At 40.2% G+C, this 18,984-nt stretch overlaps 1 protein-coding gene across 1 annotated transcript; it reads left to right on the top strand.

The window, feature by feature from the left end:
- Window positions 1–9,393: 9,393 nt before the first annotated feature.
- Window positions 9,394–17,451, top strand: LOC143497875 (E3 ubiquitin-protein ligase TRIM39-like). The gene is made up of 8 exons (XM_076993489.1): window positions 9,394–9,502; window positions 12,043–12,083; window positions 12,540–13,096; window positions 13,213–13,308; window positions 13,439–13,672; window positions 13,769–13,931; window positions 15,820–15,855; window positions 16,904–17,451. Exons 2-8 carry the CDS (start codon window positions 12,062–12,064, stop codon window positions 17,449–17,451), a joined length of 1,656 nt encoding a protein of 551 aa, XP_076849604.1. The 5' UTR covers window positions 9,394–9,502; window positions 12,043–12,061.
- The last annotated feature ends 1,533 nt before the right edge of the window (window positions 17,452–18,984 follow it).

The raw sequence follows: 18,984 nt of genomic DNA on the forward strand, positions 1-18,984 counted from the left end.
ACAGGGGCTCCTCTTTGCTCAGGGGTCCCTCCCAACCGGTCAGGTCTCCTGATGGAGCAGTGCCTTCTGAGCCACATGTCGTGGCTCAGGAACCCCATAGCTCCCCCCCAAAAACATATTTAGGGGGGCCCCTCTGGGGAATAACAAAACAAAAAACACAGATACAACATATAACACACACGCACCCAGGATGCCCTCCGTGCCACCTCCAGTGGCACGGGACCTCAAATGGACCCCTCCCCACACACAGTGAAGAGGGGTGCAAGAGAGGAATTACATAAAACAAAGCACGCTACACTCTAGGACAAAACGAACACGCAAAGACAGAACACAAACAAACAGACAGGACCCACCGATGCGCGCGCTCTGGGGAGCGCGATGCGCCCACTCCAGCTCTCTCTCTCTCACCGTTTTCACCACGGGATCCGTAGATCTTTGGAGAGAGAGCTATGCGCGAGCGGCTTGCGCGCCACGCCCACAGCGACGTCCCTCTGGCTCGCAGTCGCTCACCCCCGTCACCGCGGGATATCGGGTGAGCGAGGCGAAAGGAGCAGAGAGAATCGCGTCTCACGCGTTCTAGCGTGCAGCACGCATCGATGGACCCGTCTACATACACACACGAACACCACCAGCAAAACACACACCACGGCACACTCACACACTCGCTCACGTCCGCATCGTTATTAAAACACAACGTACATACACACATACAGATGATAACGAACAACGGACGTGCGCAATGTGAGGCACCGGTAGTTTCGCTGGGCGAGAGCGGAGTCTACTGGTCCCCAGCTCTAGTCACCGCCGTGTGATTTTACGGGTTTAAACACAAACAACATTTAAACACGGTGGGACGAGTGGGGACAGACTCAACACTCTCTCAGACAATACACGACAAACACACAGCACGTAGACAAACACTTACCACGAGACATGACCACGAACGAAGGAGAAAGCAAAGGAGACTGGCGGCTTCCGAAGGTGGCTGGTTATTCTGTGACGGGCAGGGTGAGCAACTCAAAAAGGAAGCGATCACGCCAAGTCTCAGGGAAAGAGGATGGTTTAATAGAAAGTGTGCAAACCAAAAACCCGTGCATTGTTCCAAATGAAGGAAATAATAACCAGCAGTCAACTGGTACAAAGACAAGACGTATATAGACGAACAAACGACCCTCAGGTGAGACGGATCACGGGTCCCGCCCACCTGAGGGATGAACATCACGTGACCAAAAACAGGACCGCTGCCGCTGTAACCGGGGGCGACCGGTAGGGGGCCCCCCCACAACGTGACAGTACCCCCAGTGAAACTACCTAAACCAGGGGTGCCCACAGTTTTCAGCTTGCGAGCTACTTATAAGATGACCCAGTCAGAAAGATCTACCGGGGTGGCGGCGAACGTAATTTGTTGAGCGGGGGGGGGCGAACGTAATATGTTGAGCGGGGAGGGGGGGGGGGGGTGGCGGCGAACGTAATATGTTGAGGGGGGGGGGGGGGGGGGGGCGAACGTAATTTGTTGAGTGGATTGCAGATTGGCTACCGTGAATGTCAATCAAAATACAACCGTCAGTGCAGATGTGCGATTCATCTACTACTATTTTATGTGACGCGATCTACGCACATTCCTTCGCGATCGACCGACACTTCCTTCGCGATCGACCGGTCGATCGCGATCGACGTAATGAGCACCCCTGACCTAAACGCAGAGTGCCTGTAGCTATGATGACCCCACTCAAAGAGGAACTCAAACAACTCGAGAGCAAAGAAATCATTGCACCTGTGGAGCGCAGCACTGACTGGATAAGCAGTAAGGTACTGGTGAGGAAACCAAACAAAAAACTAAGGATCTGTATAGACCCAAAACCACTGAACAGAGCATTAAAAAGAAGCCATTATCCACTTCCCACTATAGATGATGTACTGCCAGGACTCTCGAAGGCAAAGGTATTTACGGTATGTGACGTAAAGCATGGATTTTGGCATGTCAAACTGGACGAAGAGTCCAGTTACCTCACTACGTTTGCAACCCCATTCGGACGGTATAGATGGCTCAGGATGCCAATGGGTATAAGCCCAGCTCCAGAAATCTTCCAAAGGAAACTCATGCACGCACTAGAGGGCTTACCAGGGGTGTATATCATTGCTGACGATATACTGATTACAGGTGAGGGAGATACACAGGAGGAAGCGGACAAGAATCACGCGGACAACTTGAGATGTTTCCTAATGAGGTGCAGACAAAGAGACATTAAACCAAATGCAGACAAGTTTAAACTGAGGAGAGAGTCTGTGCCATACATTGGACACTTGCTGACAGCAGAAGGTCTCCGCATAGATCCAGAGAAAGTTCGTGCAGTGCGGGAGTTACCAAGGCCTACAGATGCCAAGGGTGTACAGAGACTTGTGGGTATGGTGAACTACCTTTCCAAGTTTTGTGAACATCTTTCGGATGACTGCGAAGTTTTGAGACAACTTACACACAAGGACAACATGTGGGAATGGACTGAGGTTCATGAAACAGCTCTGGGAAGACTGAAAGACAAAATAACAAATGCTCCATTACTAAAGTACTATGAACAAAACGAGGAGTTAACTCTACAGTGTGACGCCTCAGAGACGGGACTGGGAGCAGCCCTGACTCAAAGAGGTAGACCAGTAGCATTTGCAAGTAGGGCATTGACTCCCACGGAAAGGGGTTATGCCCAGATAGAGAAAGAATGTTTGGCTATAGTGTTCAGAATGGAAAAGTTCCACCAGTATACTTATGGTAGGAAAGTGACTGTTCAGAGTGACCATAAGCCACTGGAAAACATTTTGAAAAAACCACTACTCAGTGCACCAAAGCGATTGCAGAGAATGTTACTAAGACTGCAAAAATATGACATTAATGTGATCTATGTGCCTGGGCGAGACATGCTTCTAGCTGACACACTAAGCAGAGCTTACTTACCTGACAGCACTCAGGGAGAGACAGAGTCAGAGCTAGAGACGGTTAATATGATAACTTACTTGCCAATCTCTGCAGAAAGACTTTCAGCCATTCGTGATGCAACAAGAGCAGACACAGAGTTGCAGGATGTGATCAAGTTCATCCTTAAAGGGTGGCCTCAAAACAAAAAAGACATTGCTGGAAATATGCAACACTATTTTGCTTTCCAGGATGAGCTAGGCTTTCAGGATGGCATAGTGTTCAGGGGAGAAAGAGCAGTTATCCCTGATACACTAAGAGCGGACCTAACCAGACGTATACACTCGTCACATCTGGGGGTAGAAGGGTGCCTCAGACGAGCTCGTGAGTGTGTATACTGGCAAGGGATGACAAGTCAAATAAAGACTTTTATTTCCAAATGCGACATCTGCAGGTCAGTTGACCCCAAGCAACAAAAAGAGACATTACATCCCCATGACATGGCTTACAGACCTTGGGCCAAGGTAGAAACTGATTTGTTTTCTTGGAACAATAAGGAATATCTGGTAACCGTTGACTATTATTCGAATTATTGGGAAGTTGACTATCTGCCGGACACCAAAAGTAACACGGTGATTCACAAACTGAAAGCACATTTTGCCAGACATGGGATTCCAGATGTGCTTATCTCGGATAATGGACCGCAGTACTCATCGCACGAGTTTAAAAGGTTCAGCCAAATGTGGGAATTTGAACATAGGACTTCATCACCCGGATACTTACAAAGCAATGGGAAGGCGGAGTCAGCTGTAAAAACGTCAAAACATCTAATGCAGAAAGCTGCATCTGCCGGCCAGGATCCATATTTGGCTCTACTGGACCATCGCAACACACCGAGCCAAGGTCTCAACACAAGTCCAGCACAGAGACTTCTCAGTAGGAGGTCGCGGACACTTCTTCCTATGAAAGAGACTCTGTTGGAGCCCAAAGTGTCAAACAACAATCAGGGATTAATTAACAACAGACTACGACAAGAGAAATATTATAACCGGACAGCAAAAGACTTGGACTGTTTCAACTCAGGGGACAGTGTTAGAGTCCAACCCTATGAACCTTGTAGAGTCTGGAAAACGGCTAAAGTGCTTAGACCAGTGAGTCCCAGATCTTATGAGGTGGAGCTGGAGTCAGGTGGTGTCCTGAGAAGAAACCAACGCCATCTCAGACACAATTACTGCCAACCCTCAGTAACTGCACAAACAGGGACAGATGCACGAATTGGAGCCACTGCTAAAAGTGGTCATAGTAGTGATCAGTGCGCTACTACTACAAGGTCTGGTTGTCAGGTTAAACGACCTGCCTATTTGAGGGACTATACTCAGTGAGATGGATAATTTGGTCTCTTTATATGTTTTGGATGCAAGTTGTTTTGGCGCTGTAAAAGAGGCAGAATTTGAGTAACGTAATTATTGAATGCACAGTTAATTTTGGAATGAATGCATAGTTAGGAATATGTTTGCAAAATATACGTCTGAAGTTAATGTTCTTAAATGATGTGTTGTAATGTTTAATTAGCCAATGAAGCTAATGGAAAAAAAAAAAAAAAAGAGAAAGGATGTAACAAGTGGATTTGTTAGTTACATGTTATGTTCCCAGAGGGACGGATTTGAGTGTGACACACACCGCGAGCTGAGAGACTTATGTACCAGTGAGTCTGCTATGTATGAAGGTTTAATAAACTTGACAGTAAGCAATAATACTGCTTTAACCGTCCATTCTGTATAGTTAGATAAAACAGAACAGAATGAAACACTAAGGGAACGAGATCTGACAATTTACAGTTAAAACAGGTAGGGCTACTTGTACCTTGGTCACTCCACCCAAATCATGTGCCACTTGCGCAAAATATTTTTCTGCACCAATCACGGATCTATCTTGCGCATACTACAGAAGTTAGTCATCCAATTTTCCAAGTTCCTCATGTAACTATGTTGCCTATGTAACTCCCTCCAAGTTGAAAAAAACGGACACAAGGCGTTCCTGATTTACTGGCATTTAATTCGGACACAGGTGTAACCAACGATGCCGTGAGAACTGTACAAACATACAATAATACATTTTCATACAGTAAGGGATTCTCCTAGTAGACAATAAGAATATGATTCAACAACATAAATATTCACAAATCAGTAGATTGGCTTACAAACAACATCAGTAGATTCGGAATAGTCCTTGAGACTAAATAACTAACCGAAACTTAACAATCCTTCATAGATAAACATCTTATTTCCCATACACACATTAAAATACAAATTACATACATCATTGGCCGCATTAACTTGAAAGGGTTAACAAAACCACATCTCGGAATGTCTTCTTTAACCAAGTTTAAAAATTTCGCTGAATTAATTATATTATAATTTTACATATTGTACATAAATAAATAGTAAAAAAAGACACTTTTCTAGGGAAAATAATATTATACTACACATTACTTCTACAGTGGTTTCTTTGCCCTGACTTAAGTTTGTGTGACCGTATCAGTGATGTAAGTTACTGAAAATATGTACTCAAGTCACTCACTGATCGAGGGAATGCTGAAAGCAGCTTTCCTATTTCGTATATTTGGATTGTAAGATATGCCAGAAGTAGCACATCTGTGTTTTTACTTTTACATGTTGTACATTTTGCACATTGTAAAAAAACTGCAAATTTCATACACAAATCTGATCTCCTGCGTGCTCAAGATGTACTTGATATGAAAAGTATAACATTTACAGATTTTGATTGCAATGCTTTTGAATGCTTTTCTTAAATATACATTGTCATAGTCTATGGACCCCCTAAAATAGCTTTGGCCACCCTCTGGCCACCCCAAGGATAAAAGTCTAGCTCCGCCACTGAGAAATCCTATCTCAAAAACTGACTTTTAGTCATTACTTGGGTAGCACGCATATGAGCCATTTTAATATAGATTAATCTAGATTAATTTCAAGATTTCAGTGAGATTAATCTAGATTTAAATTAATCTATGCCCACCCCTAATTATCATATAATCTCTCAATGACTATTAAAATGTTTAAGTACTAATTGCTTAAACTCCACACCAATGTATCACAATGTAACCATAAATAATGTTCATTACAATAGCAGATTTTATTATTATTTTCTTAAAATTCTTGTGTTCTGTATGCGGACTGAGTGGTCTTGTTTCTTGCTAAAAACAGATAAAGACGTTTAACTGGAAGGCAATGGCAGAATTACCACAACCGAGAGAAAGCAGAGAGAACAGTGTGAACACACCGTCTGAGGGTAAGTGGACCCAGCCAACCCAGATCAGACAGATTAGGATCTCTGTGTGAACTATACTGTCCTGCTCCCACAAGACAGGATGCCCTTGGCTTTGTTATATATCCAGTCAAACCAGATTAACGGTTATAGGGTGGAGTACTTTAAATGGTGTTTAAAAGGTTCAGTGGTATGTTATTTATTGCAGTAGATCAATTTCATAATTAAATTCTTTACATCCAGAAAGTAACCTGAATTTTCACAATTTTTAAATCTGAAGATTTTACATTGTTAATTTTTTTATTTCCATCAACTTTGTCCTATGTACAGAATGATAGACAGAAAGCTGATCGTATGGTCTTTAGATTATGTTTGCAAAGTGTAAACATAAAAAGAACTAAGAAAATAACTGTTGAACAATTAAAGACGTTTAAGTATTCCTCACATTTTTGTTCTAATCTTATCAAACAGTTACACGTGATTCCAGAAATCACCTGTCTAAGAAGCAGGTCCAGTGTTCCATCTGTCTGGATGCGTTAACTGATCCCGTCTCAACTCCATGTGGACACAACTTCTGCAAAACCTGCCTTACAGACTACTGGGATAACAGTCAACATTTTCATTGTCCATTATGTAAAGAGAAATTCAATAAGAGACCTGAACTCAATATTAATACAACACTGAGAGAGGTTGTGGATCAATTCGAGAAGAAAAGTGGCCTCAATAAACCTGCTGTTCTTTGTGACACCTGCACTGGAGTGAAGATGAAGGCTGTAAAATCCTGTCTGGATTGTGGTCTGATATTTTGTAAATCTCATCTAGAGCCCCATAATAACGTCACAAAACTTAAGAAACACAAACTATTAAACCCTGTGAAGAATCTGGAGGGTTACATATGTCAGAAACATGAGACCACTGGAGATGTTCTGTAAAAATGACAATATGTGTGTGTGTCAGTTTTGCATTGAGACAGACCACAAGACTCACAGGACAGTTCCCGTAGAACACGAGAGTGGACAGAAAAAAGTGAGAAAATTGACTGAAATCAACCTTAAACACTCATGTAAGAATGTTAATAAGCCACAAATGAAATAATGAAATAATGAAATAATGAAAGATGTAAATGTAACCAAGGCTGTATCTAAACGTAGACGGGTTACAGCATTTTATTGAAACCCGTTTGAAATGTCGCGGACATAGCGCTCGTGCTGTGCCCGAGTGCTCCTCGCACGCGTCACTGCCGCCCTCTAGTGGTTGTCTGTTTTATGACTCCTGAACAGGATTGTAATCGCGGGGCTCATTGCGCATTCCAGCACGCGCAATGAAAGATCACATTTTCAGTTGCAGTTAACACACCAGCCAATATGGAATGATTAGCAGCAATATTACTTATTCCAGGGTTTCCACATAAATGTAGACCTCTAGTTTCCAGTATAATATAAATACAATACTGACAGATGACCGTCAACCTTTTGTCTTGCGATGAATACTCACAAGAACTCACAAGATACATTTATATATTCTTTCTTCCCATAGACACAACTGTGGAAGACACAGTCAGAAGTGCAGCAGATGATCCAAGAACTTTTCTGCCCCATCATTTGTGCCTTTTTCATTAATGATGTGATTTTAAAATAAGCTAGAAGGGAGGGATGATGTCAGGGTGTTTTGTATTCATAATTGACCACATATATAATGACCACTAACTCTGCAGATAATACTTGTCCTCATTCTTAAATTGTATGTTTGTCTGTCTGTGGTTATTTGTGCTTCTTGGCATACGTTTTAAATCCTGTTTAAGTGGGGCTGTTTATTTGCAATACTAGCTAATGCATTGATTCCTGTAGTTTAATAGTAGTCTGGCTCAATGGTATCTTGATTTCTGATTATATAATTATTAATTTAAAAGTGTGTAAACATGTTATTGTCACGTAGGGCTACGCCCCCCTCTCCTCGCTGTCACTCCAGTGTCTCTGTCCCTTGTGGTTCTGTTGTTCCTTGCCCGTTAGCCCCGCCTTGCTTGTCTGTTGCCCCGGTTTCTGTCTGTCTGCCACGCCCGTGTCGTAATCATCCTCAGCTGTGTCTTGTTAGTTCCATGTACTTATAGTCCCTGTGTTTCCCTAGCCCCTTGTCGGTTATTCGTTCTCTGGTTCTGTTTTGAGATTCTGCTTCTCCGTCATTCTGTCGTGTTTTGCTATTGTGGATCTGTGTTCTGCCTTCGTGGTACTTTGCATTCGCTGTTGGTTTACTTTAGGTTCAGTGTTATACTGCCCTGTTTTGCGTCTATCTGTAATCATGCCCCTGTACTTGTCTAACCTGGATGGCTCTCCCGTTTCGACCCCTGCCTGTGACTACGACTTCGATTATGGAATGCCCTGTAATAAATCTCGCTCTTCTCAGCGTTTGTGTTCGTCCCCTCGCTCTGCAGTGCGTGCTGCGTTACAGTTATTAATTTACAGTTCCACTTAAATTTACAGAATTTGGCAGAGACTCTTAACCAGAGTGACATACTGATAGTGTAGAAATAAATATGTGAAAAAGAACAAAAAACTGTCACCAGAAGTGGTGAATTTCAACTTACAACTGACAATGTTTTGACTGTCAATTGCTTGACAGTGTGAATGAAAAGATATATATTTATGAATTATAGATGGAGTCCTGGGTCAGTGAATAAATGATCAATTCCAGGATTCACCTATAATGTGTTCTTTGTCTAACAATAATGAAACTGTCTTCCTAGTTATTTAATAGCACAACCAAGAGTGTGAGTGATACTTCAATAGATAATTATTTTAAAAGGAGATACAGTGTTGAATCTGTGAGTATTTTAGTGTTCTACAAACCCTGTTACATATTTTAATCAGTAGGATCTATGCCATACTTAAGAGTTATCATATAGAATATTATTATGTACATTTAACATACTGTATGTTTCTCTCAGTGGATGTGACTCTGGATCCTGATACAGCTCATCACTACCTCATCCTGTCTGATGATGGAAAACAAGTGACACATGGAGACACAAGACAGAATCTCCCTGACAACCCAAAGAGATTTGATTATTGTGTTTTTGTCCTGGGAAATGATGCATTCTCCTCAGGGAGATTTTACTATGAGAACAAAAGAACAGTGAAGTGAAAGTAAAACTGAACCATTTAGAAACTTATCATTGAAGCAGCAACATTACTGGGCATGAAGTAGCTGTAAGAAGACGAGAAACGGGACGTTACAGCCTTCTAAAAACCAGCAAAGAGATAGATAGATACTTTATTTATCCCAGATGGAAATTCCTGAAAATAAAGGAAAATAAAGGTAAGTAGCCTATAGTTGTACTTTAGCGTGCTGTAGCTCATCATTCAGATGTTTTCTGGCGGAGTGAACTACAGGTGTAATAAAACCAAAGAATATCATGGACATTATAAGAAAGCAACCGTGTGAACAGCTGAAATACTGATCAGGGAGTTTCCTGAAAATTGTCAATTTCCGCAAATAACGAACAAACTAACGAATGACGTGAGAAAATGTCTGAATTCTGCCATATATGTTGTGTGATTCGCAATGTAAGGACAGAGATTACAGTTCAGTACGCCCTTCAACCAGGAACTGGAGTAAAAGCGAAGCGAAAACTTATCCAACGATTTCACGTTGTCCAATTTACAATAGCTATTGTCTACACAATAGTTAAGGTTTAAACTAAAAAAAAACAATATTACTGATTCGAAATCTGAGTTGCTGAGCCAAATTTTCTACGTTACTACAAGTTACAAATCCATTAAAACCAACAACCTGCGAAGGAAAGAAGAGCTTTTGTTACACACGCTCGCAGACAAAAGTAAACATGAGGAAGAATTAACAATGGCAATCACATTTATGTTTGTTGCTCATTATTACAAAGTTTTATAGGTAGCTACAACTGGTTTTCCAGTCTAAAGATAAATATCATCTCAGGAGCTCTGGTGCATTTTAATTATATATGGGACATTGCAGAATTAGAGGACATTTGCAGTCCCTCCTCTTAATATTTAAATCCAAAACAAATTTGTTCACATAACCTGCCAATTAAACTATCGCAAAGCAAAATATAATAATTAGCTGGGAAAGGTTGGCAGAATTTTAATTACATGTGTCTAATGTATCTTTTAAAAATAGTTTCTTTGATTCTGATCAGCAGTGATCGTGCTGACGGGACTCCCCCTAGTGGCGGTAGATGGAGTAACCCTGCAGCCAGTCCTGACAAAAATAGCTAAAATTCACAACTAAGATTTGCTTATAAGTTAAATGCTACAGTAGCACTCATTCGCAACCCTGTTGCTTTATTAAGGTAACATGGTTATTATCATAGTTAACAGGGTATGTTTGGTTAAATTATAAAAATGAATGTATTGAATTGGTTGAATGAATTTGTATAATTTATCATTAAGCTATTTTAAATAAATTGGCAGTATTGACATATTTCTTGGTTAAACTGTTGTGATTGTTTGCAATAGATAGGCCTAATATGAGAATTTCTAATGGATTTCTACTGAGATCTGGTGTTCCAGTGTTACTGAGAAGCCGCTGCTCTGCTGTGCCAGATGTGATGCTGATGAGAACAGGAGACAGGAGGACCTACAACAACAGAGAAAAGTGGAGGAAAGACATAGAAACAGGGAAGAAAAGGCAGAATGATCTAAAGAGCAGCGTGCCAAGAGGAAGAAGTAGAGAGACTCCTCATAAGGAGTAAAAACACCTCTCAACGTGGGATCTCAAGATCAGAGGGGAGGTTAGGGTGCAGTTTAGTGTAAGCACATAGTGAGGTCATATTGATAATGATGTTAAGGACTGCAGTAAAATAGGCACAGACACATGGACTATTAAACACAAATGTCGTACTTTACATAAATCATCATCAATTATATCTCAATTTGCAACTCTGTTACTAAAGCATTTTGAATAAAATAATGGTAAAATTGTTAATTTTATCACATAAAAATGTTATATTTTGTCGTTAGAACAGCTTTAATGATAATATGCACAATGTATTTGAGCATATATTTCGAAGTAGATGTCACAGGGGAGACACCCGATCTCTTGTGCACACAACCCCAGCCACATCAACATCTCAGCCACGCCCACACCCCAACCACACCCATACTCAGCCACTCCCTCGTTCACAGTCTCCCATCTACTGACACTCACCACACACCTGAAAATGGAAACGACACACTGCGCAATTGCTACACCAGTTCCACTTCGTTTAAGAGCTTTGTGCATGTGCATGTTTGCACACTAAGAGACTAATTCAGTGTGTGAGTCTAATGTTCTCATCTTGACTGTGGTAAAGATAGTTAATATGTTCCACTGCCACCCTCACCCACTGCTTCTGACATAATGACGCCTCTGGCGTTACAAGAAACTGTATGTCCCTGTTAAATTTTCTGATCATTTAGGCATTGAAATTTAGTCAAACTAACATGTAATACATATTATTAGTCTTACCTGAAATCATACGACCTTTCAGTGTAAAACGACTTACAGTGTAAACTGAATCACAAAGGATTTACTGAAAAATATTTTAAAATATACATTTTGCAAATATACATCTGTTTTGTATTTGTAACAGGGTGGTGTAAGTACATGCACATAGCAAATTAAGCTTGAGCTTAACAAATCGTATTTCTTAAATATTCAACATAACAAATAGAATATATTTTTAAAGAATATGCCAAAATGTCCTTTAATTATGTCCCATATAAGTATTTGATAAAATATATATGGGAAGAGTACTGTTAAGACAAGAAGCATGTAGTCCTATTAGCCCGATGTAGGACAGATATACATGTATTTGCTGAGTGTTGATTTCTTTTAAACAGTTAACAGAGGAAGAAGGAAATGGAAGAATCATCATCACAAGGTAAAAGGGGGAGGAGCATGAAAGAACCATCAGAGTGTCAGTTACACACCTCATACACACATGAATGAAACAGTCTGTGTGTTGAAGAATATTCTCCATCAATTTATAGCTTATCTGGTTTAGTGGCAATATGATCAGAATAAAAATGCAGTACTGACTACAGAATGGAGTGATTTACACTCTGAGCTCCATGTTGTCAGTGTTAACCATGTTAAGATTCAGATCAGGAGATTAAAGTCTGAGATGCTGAGGTGCTGAATCCTGGAGAATGAAGGAAGACACATGAGGATAAAATTGAACTTGGATCATGAGTCAAAATGTTCCTTTTCATTCTCTGTTGTCTAAATTTCTAACAGTTCTGGGGTATTTAAGAACAATGTGTGAAATATACATAGATAAAAATATATAATTATAGTAGAATAATTCAATAGTCCTCTATGTTTCCTTTCTAATCAGTCACACGTGACTCCAGCAGCCTCCTGTATGAGGAGCGGTTCATGTGTTCTGTCTGTCTGGATGTGTTCACTGATCCAGTCACCACTCCATGTGGACACAACTTCTGTAAGACCTGCCTTACACAATACTGGGACGACAGTCCACACTGTATATGTCCACTATGCAAAGAGAAATTTACCAAGAGACCTGAACTCAAGATTAATACAACACTGAGAGAGGTTGTGGATCACTTCATGAAGAAAAAAGGTCTTGATAAACCTGATGTTTTTTGTGACGCCTGCACTGGAGTAAAGTTGAAGGCTGTAAAATCCTGTCTGCAATGTGGTCTGACATTTTGTAAGTCTCATCTAGAGCCCCATAATAATGTTCCAAAACTTAAGAAACACAAACTAATAAACCCTGTGGAGAATGTGGATGACTACATATGTCAGAAACATGACAAACCCCTGGAGCTGTTCTGTAGAGAAGACGAGATGTGTGTGTGTCAGTTCTGCACTGAGACAGACCACAAGACACACAACACTGTTACCATAGAGGAGGAGAGTGGAGAGAAAAGGGTGAGAAACTAACACTGGATAACATCAACATTAAACACGTATATAAAAGAAATATAAAAAACAGAGCACCATTAAAATATAAAACAAACATTCTTTGTTTTCCTCCCCGTCTACAGACACAGCTGGGGAAGACACAGTGGAAGGTCCAGCAGATGATCCAAGAGAGACTGAAGAAGATGGAAGAGATCAAACACTCAGTAGAGCTCAGAAAGGTGTGAACTACCACCTACTTCATGTCTATTACAAAAACATGTTGTTTTTAAGACCTATGAAAACTGAAACTAAATTTCACATTAGCTTTGATTAAAGCTTCTCTTTAATCAAAATTTCTTCTTCCATTAGAAAAGCACAGAGAGAGAGATTGCAGACAGCATTGAGGTCTTCACTGCTCTGGTGCGCTCCATTGAGAGAAGCCAGGCTGAGCTGCTTCAGATGATGGAGGAGAAGCAGAAAGCAGCAGAGAGGCAGGCTGAAGGACTCATTAAAGACCTGGAGCAGGAGATCACTGAACTAAAGAGGAGAGACAGTGAGCTGGAGCAGCTCTCCCACACTGAGGACCACATCCACCTCCTACAGGTCAGTGTTCCTCTCTCTGCCCAGAGACAACACAGCACATCACAGGACAACCCTCCCCATGGTGAGGTGTTTCTCCTCTCTCCTGCTGTACTGTAGATCTACCCAACCATGAACAGCCCTCCACACACCAAGAACTGGACTGACATCAGTATCAACACTGATGTGAATGTGGAGACTGTGAGGAAAGTTCTCTCTCAGCTTCAGAAGATTCTGAATATGAAACTCAGTGAAACCCTGCATACTAAGTTGAAACAAAAAGGTGAGAAGTGTTCCTATTAAATATATTTTTCCAGGCACTAGTCTCTAACACAAGAAATCTGTGGCCAACAGATATAATGCAATGTGAATGTAGCTTGTACAGTATTACAAGCCATATTATTCACTCCTGATTTTTGGTCTAGATTAAATATAATTCTATAAGTGACATATGAAAATATGAAAAAATATGAAAGTCATATGAAAAAGTTTGGGCACCCCTATTAATCTTAATCATTTTTACTTATCAAAATTTTTGGTTTTTGCAACAGCTATTTCAGTTTGATATATCTAATAACTGATGGACACAGTAATATTTCAGGATTGAAATTAGGTTTATTGTACTAACAGAAAATGTGCAATATGCATTAAAACAAAATTTGACAGATGCAAAAGTATGGATATGTATGATTTGAATACTCATTTTTACTGACTTACTGAAGCACTAAATTGGTTTAGTAACCTCATCAAGACCTGCAGCATCATCTTGCTGCAGACGGTGTCACTGTGCATCGGTCAACAATACAGCGCACTTTGCACAAGGAGAAGCTGTATGGGAGAGTGATGCGAAATAAGCTGGAGGTTTGCAAAAGCACATTTGGACAAGCCAGTTTTATTTTGGAAGAAGGTCCTGTGGACTGATGAAACAAAGATTAAGTTGTTTGGTCAGGTGTTATGCATGACGGCAAAAAAACAGCATTCCAAAAAAACACTTGCTACCCACTGTAACATTTGGTGGGGGTTCCATCATGCTTTGGGGCTGTGTGGTCAATGCCGGCACCGGGAATCTTGTTAAAGTTGAGGGTCACATGAATTCCACTCAGTATCAGCAGATTCTTGAGAATAATGTTCAAGAATCAGTGATGAAGTTGAAGTTACGCCGGGGATGGATATATCAGCAAGACATTGATCTAAAACACCGTTCCAAATCTACTCAGGCATTCATGTAGAGGAAAAATTACAATGTTCTGAAATGGCCATCCCAGTCCCCAGACCCGAATATCATTGAACATCTGTGGGATGATTTGAAGCGGGCTGTCCATGCTCGGCGACCATCAAACTTAACTGAACTGGAATTGTTTTGTAAAGAGGAATGGTCAAAAATACCTTCATCCAGTATCCTGGAACTCATTAACACCTACAGGAAGCTGTTATTTTTGCAAAAGGAGGATCTACTAAATATTAATGTCACTTTTCTGTTGAGGTGCCCATACTTTTGCACCTGTCAAATTTTGTTTTAATGCATATTGCACATTTTATGTTAGTACAGTAAACCTCATTTCAATCCTGAAATATTACAGTGTCTATCAGTTATTAGATATATCAAACTGAAATGGCTGTTGCAAAAACCCAAATTTTGATAACTAAAAATGATTAAGATTAATAGGGGTGCCCAAACTTTTTCATATGACTGTATGATCTGTCTCCTGAAATTACAAGAATGTGCACGTCACCTGTATCACCAGCAACAAACATCATATTTGTGCAAAGCCTCATACTATAAAACAGGCTAATTAGATATGCTGATAGCTCATCACAATTTACCCTGGAGGTCAGGAACCAGTTAGTCATCTGTACATGATCAGGTTGAGAAGGTAAACACAGATTCTGCTCCTGCTAGTGTCAGACATACTGTGGTCACGGCTGTTCCTCTCCTCCATTGTCGCTTTAATTTTATTTCAGTCTCTTTCAAGTTGCATGAATTGCTTATGAATACGATTACAGACCATATCTCATTTGAAGTGACTCAAATCTCATTTGAACAGATTAGATTTATGTCTCTATACTCCCTCCACTTACTCCCTGTGAATATAACCTAATAGGTTATATAGAATTACAAAATAGTGAAAACAGTATTATTCAAAATTATTAACACTCTTCCTAAAATTCAGTCAGCACAGAATTGAAGAGGAGTCAACGGTGTGCAGGTACAGTGTGATTTCAAATTTTTTTTTCTTTAATTTTATAAATAATACAGATTATCCTAACATTACTGAAACTCATGTAACCATATACTGTAAATCTGTATTATAAATGTGTGACGGGCAGGGTGAGCGAAATAAAATGGAAGCGATCACGCCAAGTCTCAGGGAAAATTAATGGTTTAATAGAGAATGTGCGCAAACAAAAAACCCGTAACATGATCCAAATTAAGGATATAATAACCAGCGGTCACCTGGTACAAAGACAAGACATATATAGACAAACAAACGACCCTCAGGTGAGACGGATCACGGGCTCCGCCCACCTGAGGGACCGCCCACAACAACAGGACAGCTGCGGCTGTATACGAAGGCGACCAGTAGGGGGCCCGCCGTACCGTGACAAATGTTTGCTTCAGTATATTTATTTACATTTACAGCATTTGGCAGAGACTCTTATCCAGAATGACTTCTATTTATCAAGTAGTAATAAATATTTAAAAAAATAAGAAAACAGTGGCACCAGAAGTGGAGAAAATCAACTTCAACTGACAGTAAATTAAGTAGTTAAATAGCAGATTACTTGGTTTTAAAATGACCTATGTTAGATTACAAGTTACTTTATTAGTTTCATTCAGTAGCTGCTGACAACGACAAAGTGACAGTCAGGTTTGCCAATACTTTACTAGAAGTAACTCACTACATAACGTTTTACTGACATCACTGGAAATAGGAATGGAGTCCTGGTTCAGTGAATAAATGATAAATTCCAGGATTCACCTATAATGTGTTCTTCCTTTAACAATTATGAAATCATGTTGTTAATTAACCAATGACACCTGTAAACGAAGCAGTCTGAGTGTGATTCTTCAATATTACCTCTTTAAAATGGATTACTACTTTCAAAGAGGATATACTCATAATACTCAGTGCATATTTTGGTCTTCTACAAACCCTGTTATATATTTTATATCAGTAGGATATACTGTATAATGTGGTTGTTATTATGTAGTTCATGATTATGTACATTTAACATACTGTATGTTTCTCTAAGTGGATGTGACTCTGGATCCTGATACAGCTCATCCCAAACTCATCCTGTCTGATGATGGAAAACAAGTGACACATGGAGACACAAAACAGAATCTCCCTGACAACCCAAAGAGATTTGATAAGTTTGCCATTGTCCTGGGAAAGGAGGGGTTCTCATCAGGGAGATTTTACTATGAGGTTCAGGTCAAGGGGAAGAGTGAGTGGGATGTAGGAGTGGCCAGAGAGTCTGTTAACAGGAAGGGGAAGTTAATACTAAAACCTTACGATGGATGCTGGGCTGTGATTCTGAGGAATGAGAATGATTATAGAGCTTGTGCTGGTCCTGATATCCCCCTCACCCTGAGAGAGAAGCTCCAGACAGTGGGGGTGTTTGTGGATTATGAGGAGGGTCTGGTCTCCTTTTATGATGTGGAGGCCATGTCTCATATCTACTCTTACACTGGTCAGTCCTTCACTGAGAAACTCTACCCTTACTTCAGTCCTTGTACCAATGATGGAGGTAAAAACTCAGCTCCATTGATCATCTCCCGTTTATTTAAGGCTAAATGAATGTTTGCCATCTATTACAAAAAAATTACAATAATAAACTTTTTCTTCTGGTTCTAATCATGAAACTCATGACAGAATAGTAATTTTAATCTGAAATTGTACAGGGGACACACTCTTCTATTTTTAACATGTATAACTAAATGGACATGGGTGTCCTTACTTTATTCTTGTCATAAATAGAATAAAATTTAATAGTCTTTATTGTTGCTGAAGAAACCATGTTAAAAACAGTGTTACAGCAGTGAAATTGGATAAAAATAAAAATATAAACGCTGTGCTGTCCGCTCTAAACACGTCATGTCCCGCTAGCGCAATGCAAGCATCAGGTGTGTTTTTTTCCAGCCAAGACTCCGTGAATATGAGTGCACAATAATCCAATTCGTGGGTGGTGCTCTTCAGTCATAGTTCGTCCATTTTGTTATAAAGCAACCGTATAGACTACAAATAGACTTGGAATGGATGGTTTAAATGGCTTAGCTTTTAGCTTAGACACTATCCCTCCTCTCTTTCCCTTCTTTTGTTTTCTATCATGCCGCTGTATGCGTCATTTCAGTGGTGGAAGAGTGATGCTGGTTCCTTCCGGAAAGCTTCGTATCTCTGGTGGGATAAAGTTCCAGAAATTGTCATTTGGGTGGTAAATGATGTTGTATGCAGCAGCTAGCAGATGTGTTCTACTATACTGTCGCCCCGAAGTTAGAAAAAAAAGTAAACAAAGAAGAAAAAAAGTCTGTCTTGATCGATCAGTGTGTCTCACTGTCTTTCTGTCCATCCATCCATCAATAGACAAACACAGGCTGACTGGTATGCTGGCCCATATTACCACTATTAATGACTTATCTGGTCAACACAGAAAAACACAAGATCATGACATCACATTTTACCTCTGGCACCAAACGTTTCCATCAGAATGTTGAAAAAGGAACCTGAACTCATCTGACCTGGATGTGGTTTTATACTCCTCTGTGCTCCACCGTAAGATGGAGAGTGAGTAATGGTAAAGGAGAGTGAGTCATGGTAAAGGAGAGTGAGTCATGGTAAAGGAGAGTGAGTCATGGTAAAGGAGAGCGAGTAATGGTAAAGGAGAGTGAGTTATGGTAAAGGAGAGTGAGTTATGGTAAATGAAAGCTCACCTCACATTACAATAATGGCAGTGTAATAAGTAATTGGTAATTGGTGGTGTTCATGTTATATGGCAACTGCAGTAATATATTTTATTAATCATGGCCCACGTAGAGTACATCATGTTACTTTTAATTTACAAATATTAGACTGAAAGCAGGACTGTGTTTCACTGTGTAATTCAAAGAGAATCTTTTATTACCATGTTCACTTCTAGCTGGTCATTCAAACATTTATAATAGGCTACATGAATCAACTTTTGGTTATCAAAATCAAACTTTGTTAATTATGAGATTCAAGTGAAGTGGGTGAATGCTAAGTAAAACACTCACCTGGTGCTGATACATAGGTACAGAGACACACAAACAGGGTCAGTGAGACAGTATCATAATACTGCAGCGTAGTTCTCTCGGT

Source organism: Brachyhypopomus gauderio, unplaced genomic scaffold (genome assembly GCF_052324685.1).
Source record: "Brachyhypopomus gauderio isolate BG-103 unplaced genomic scaffold, BGAUD_0.2 sc114, whole genome shotgun sequence".
NCBI classification, from domain to species: Eukaryota; Metazoa; Chordata; class Actinopteri; order Gymnotiformes; family Hypopomidae; genus Brachyhypopomus; species Brachyhypopomus gauderio.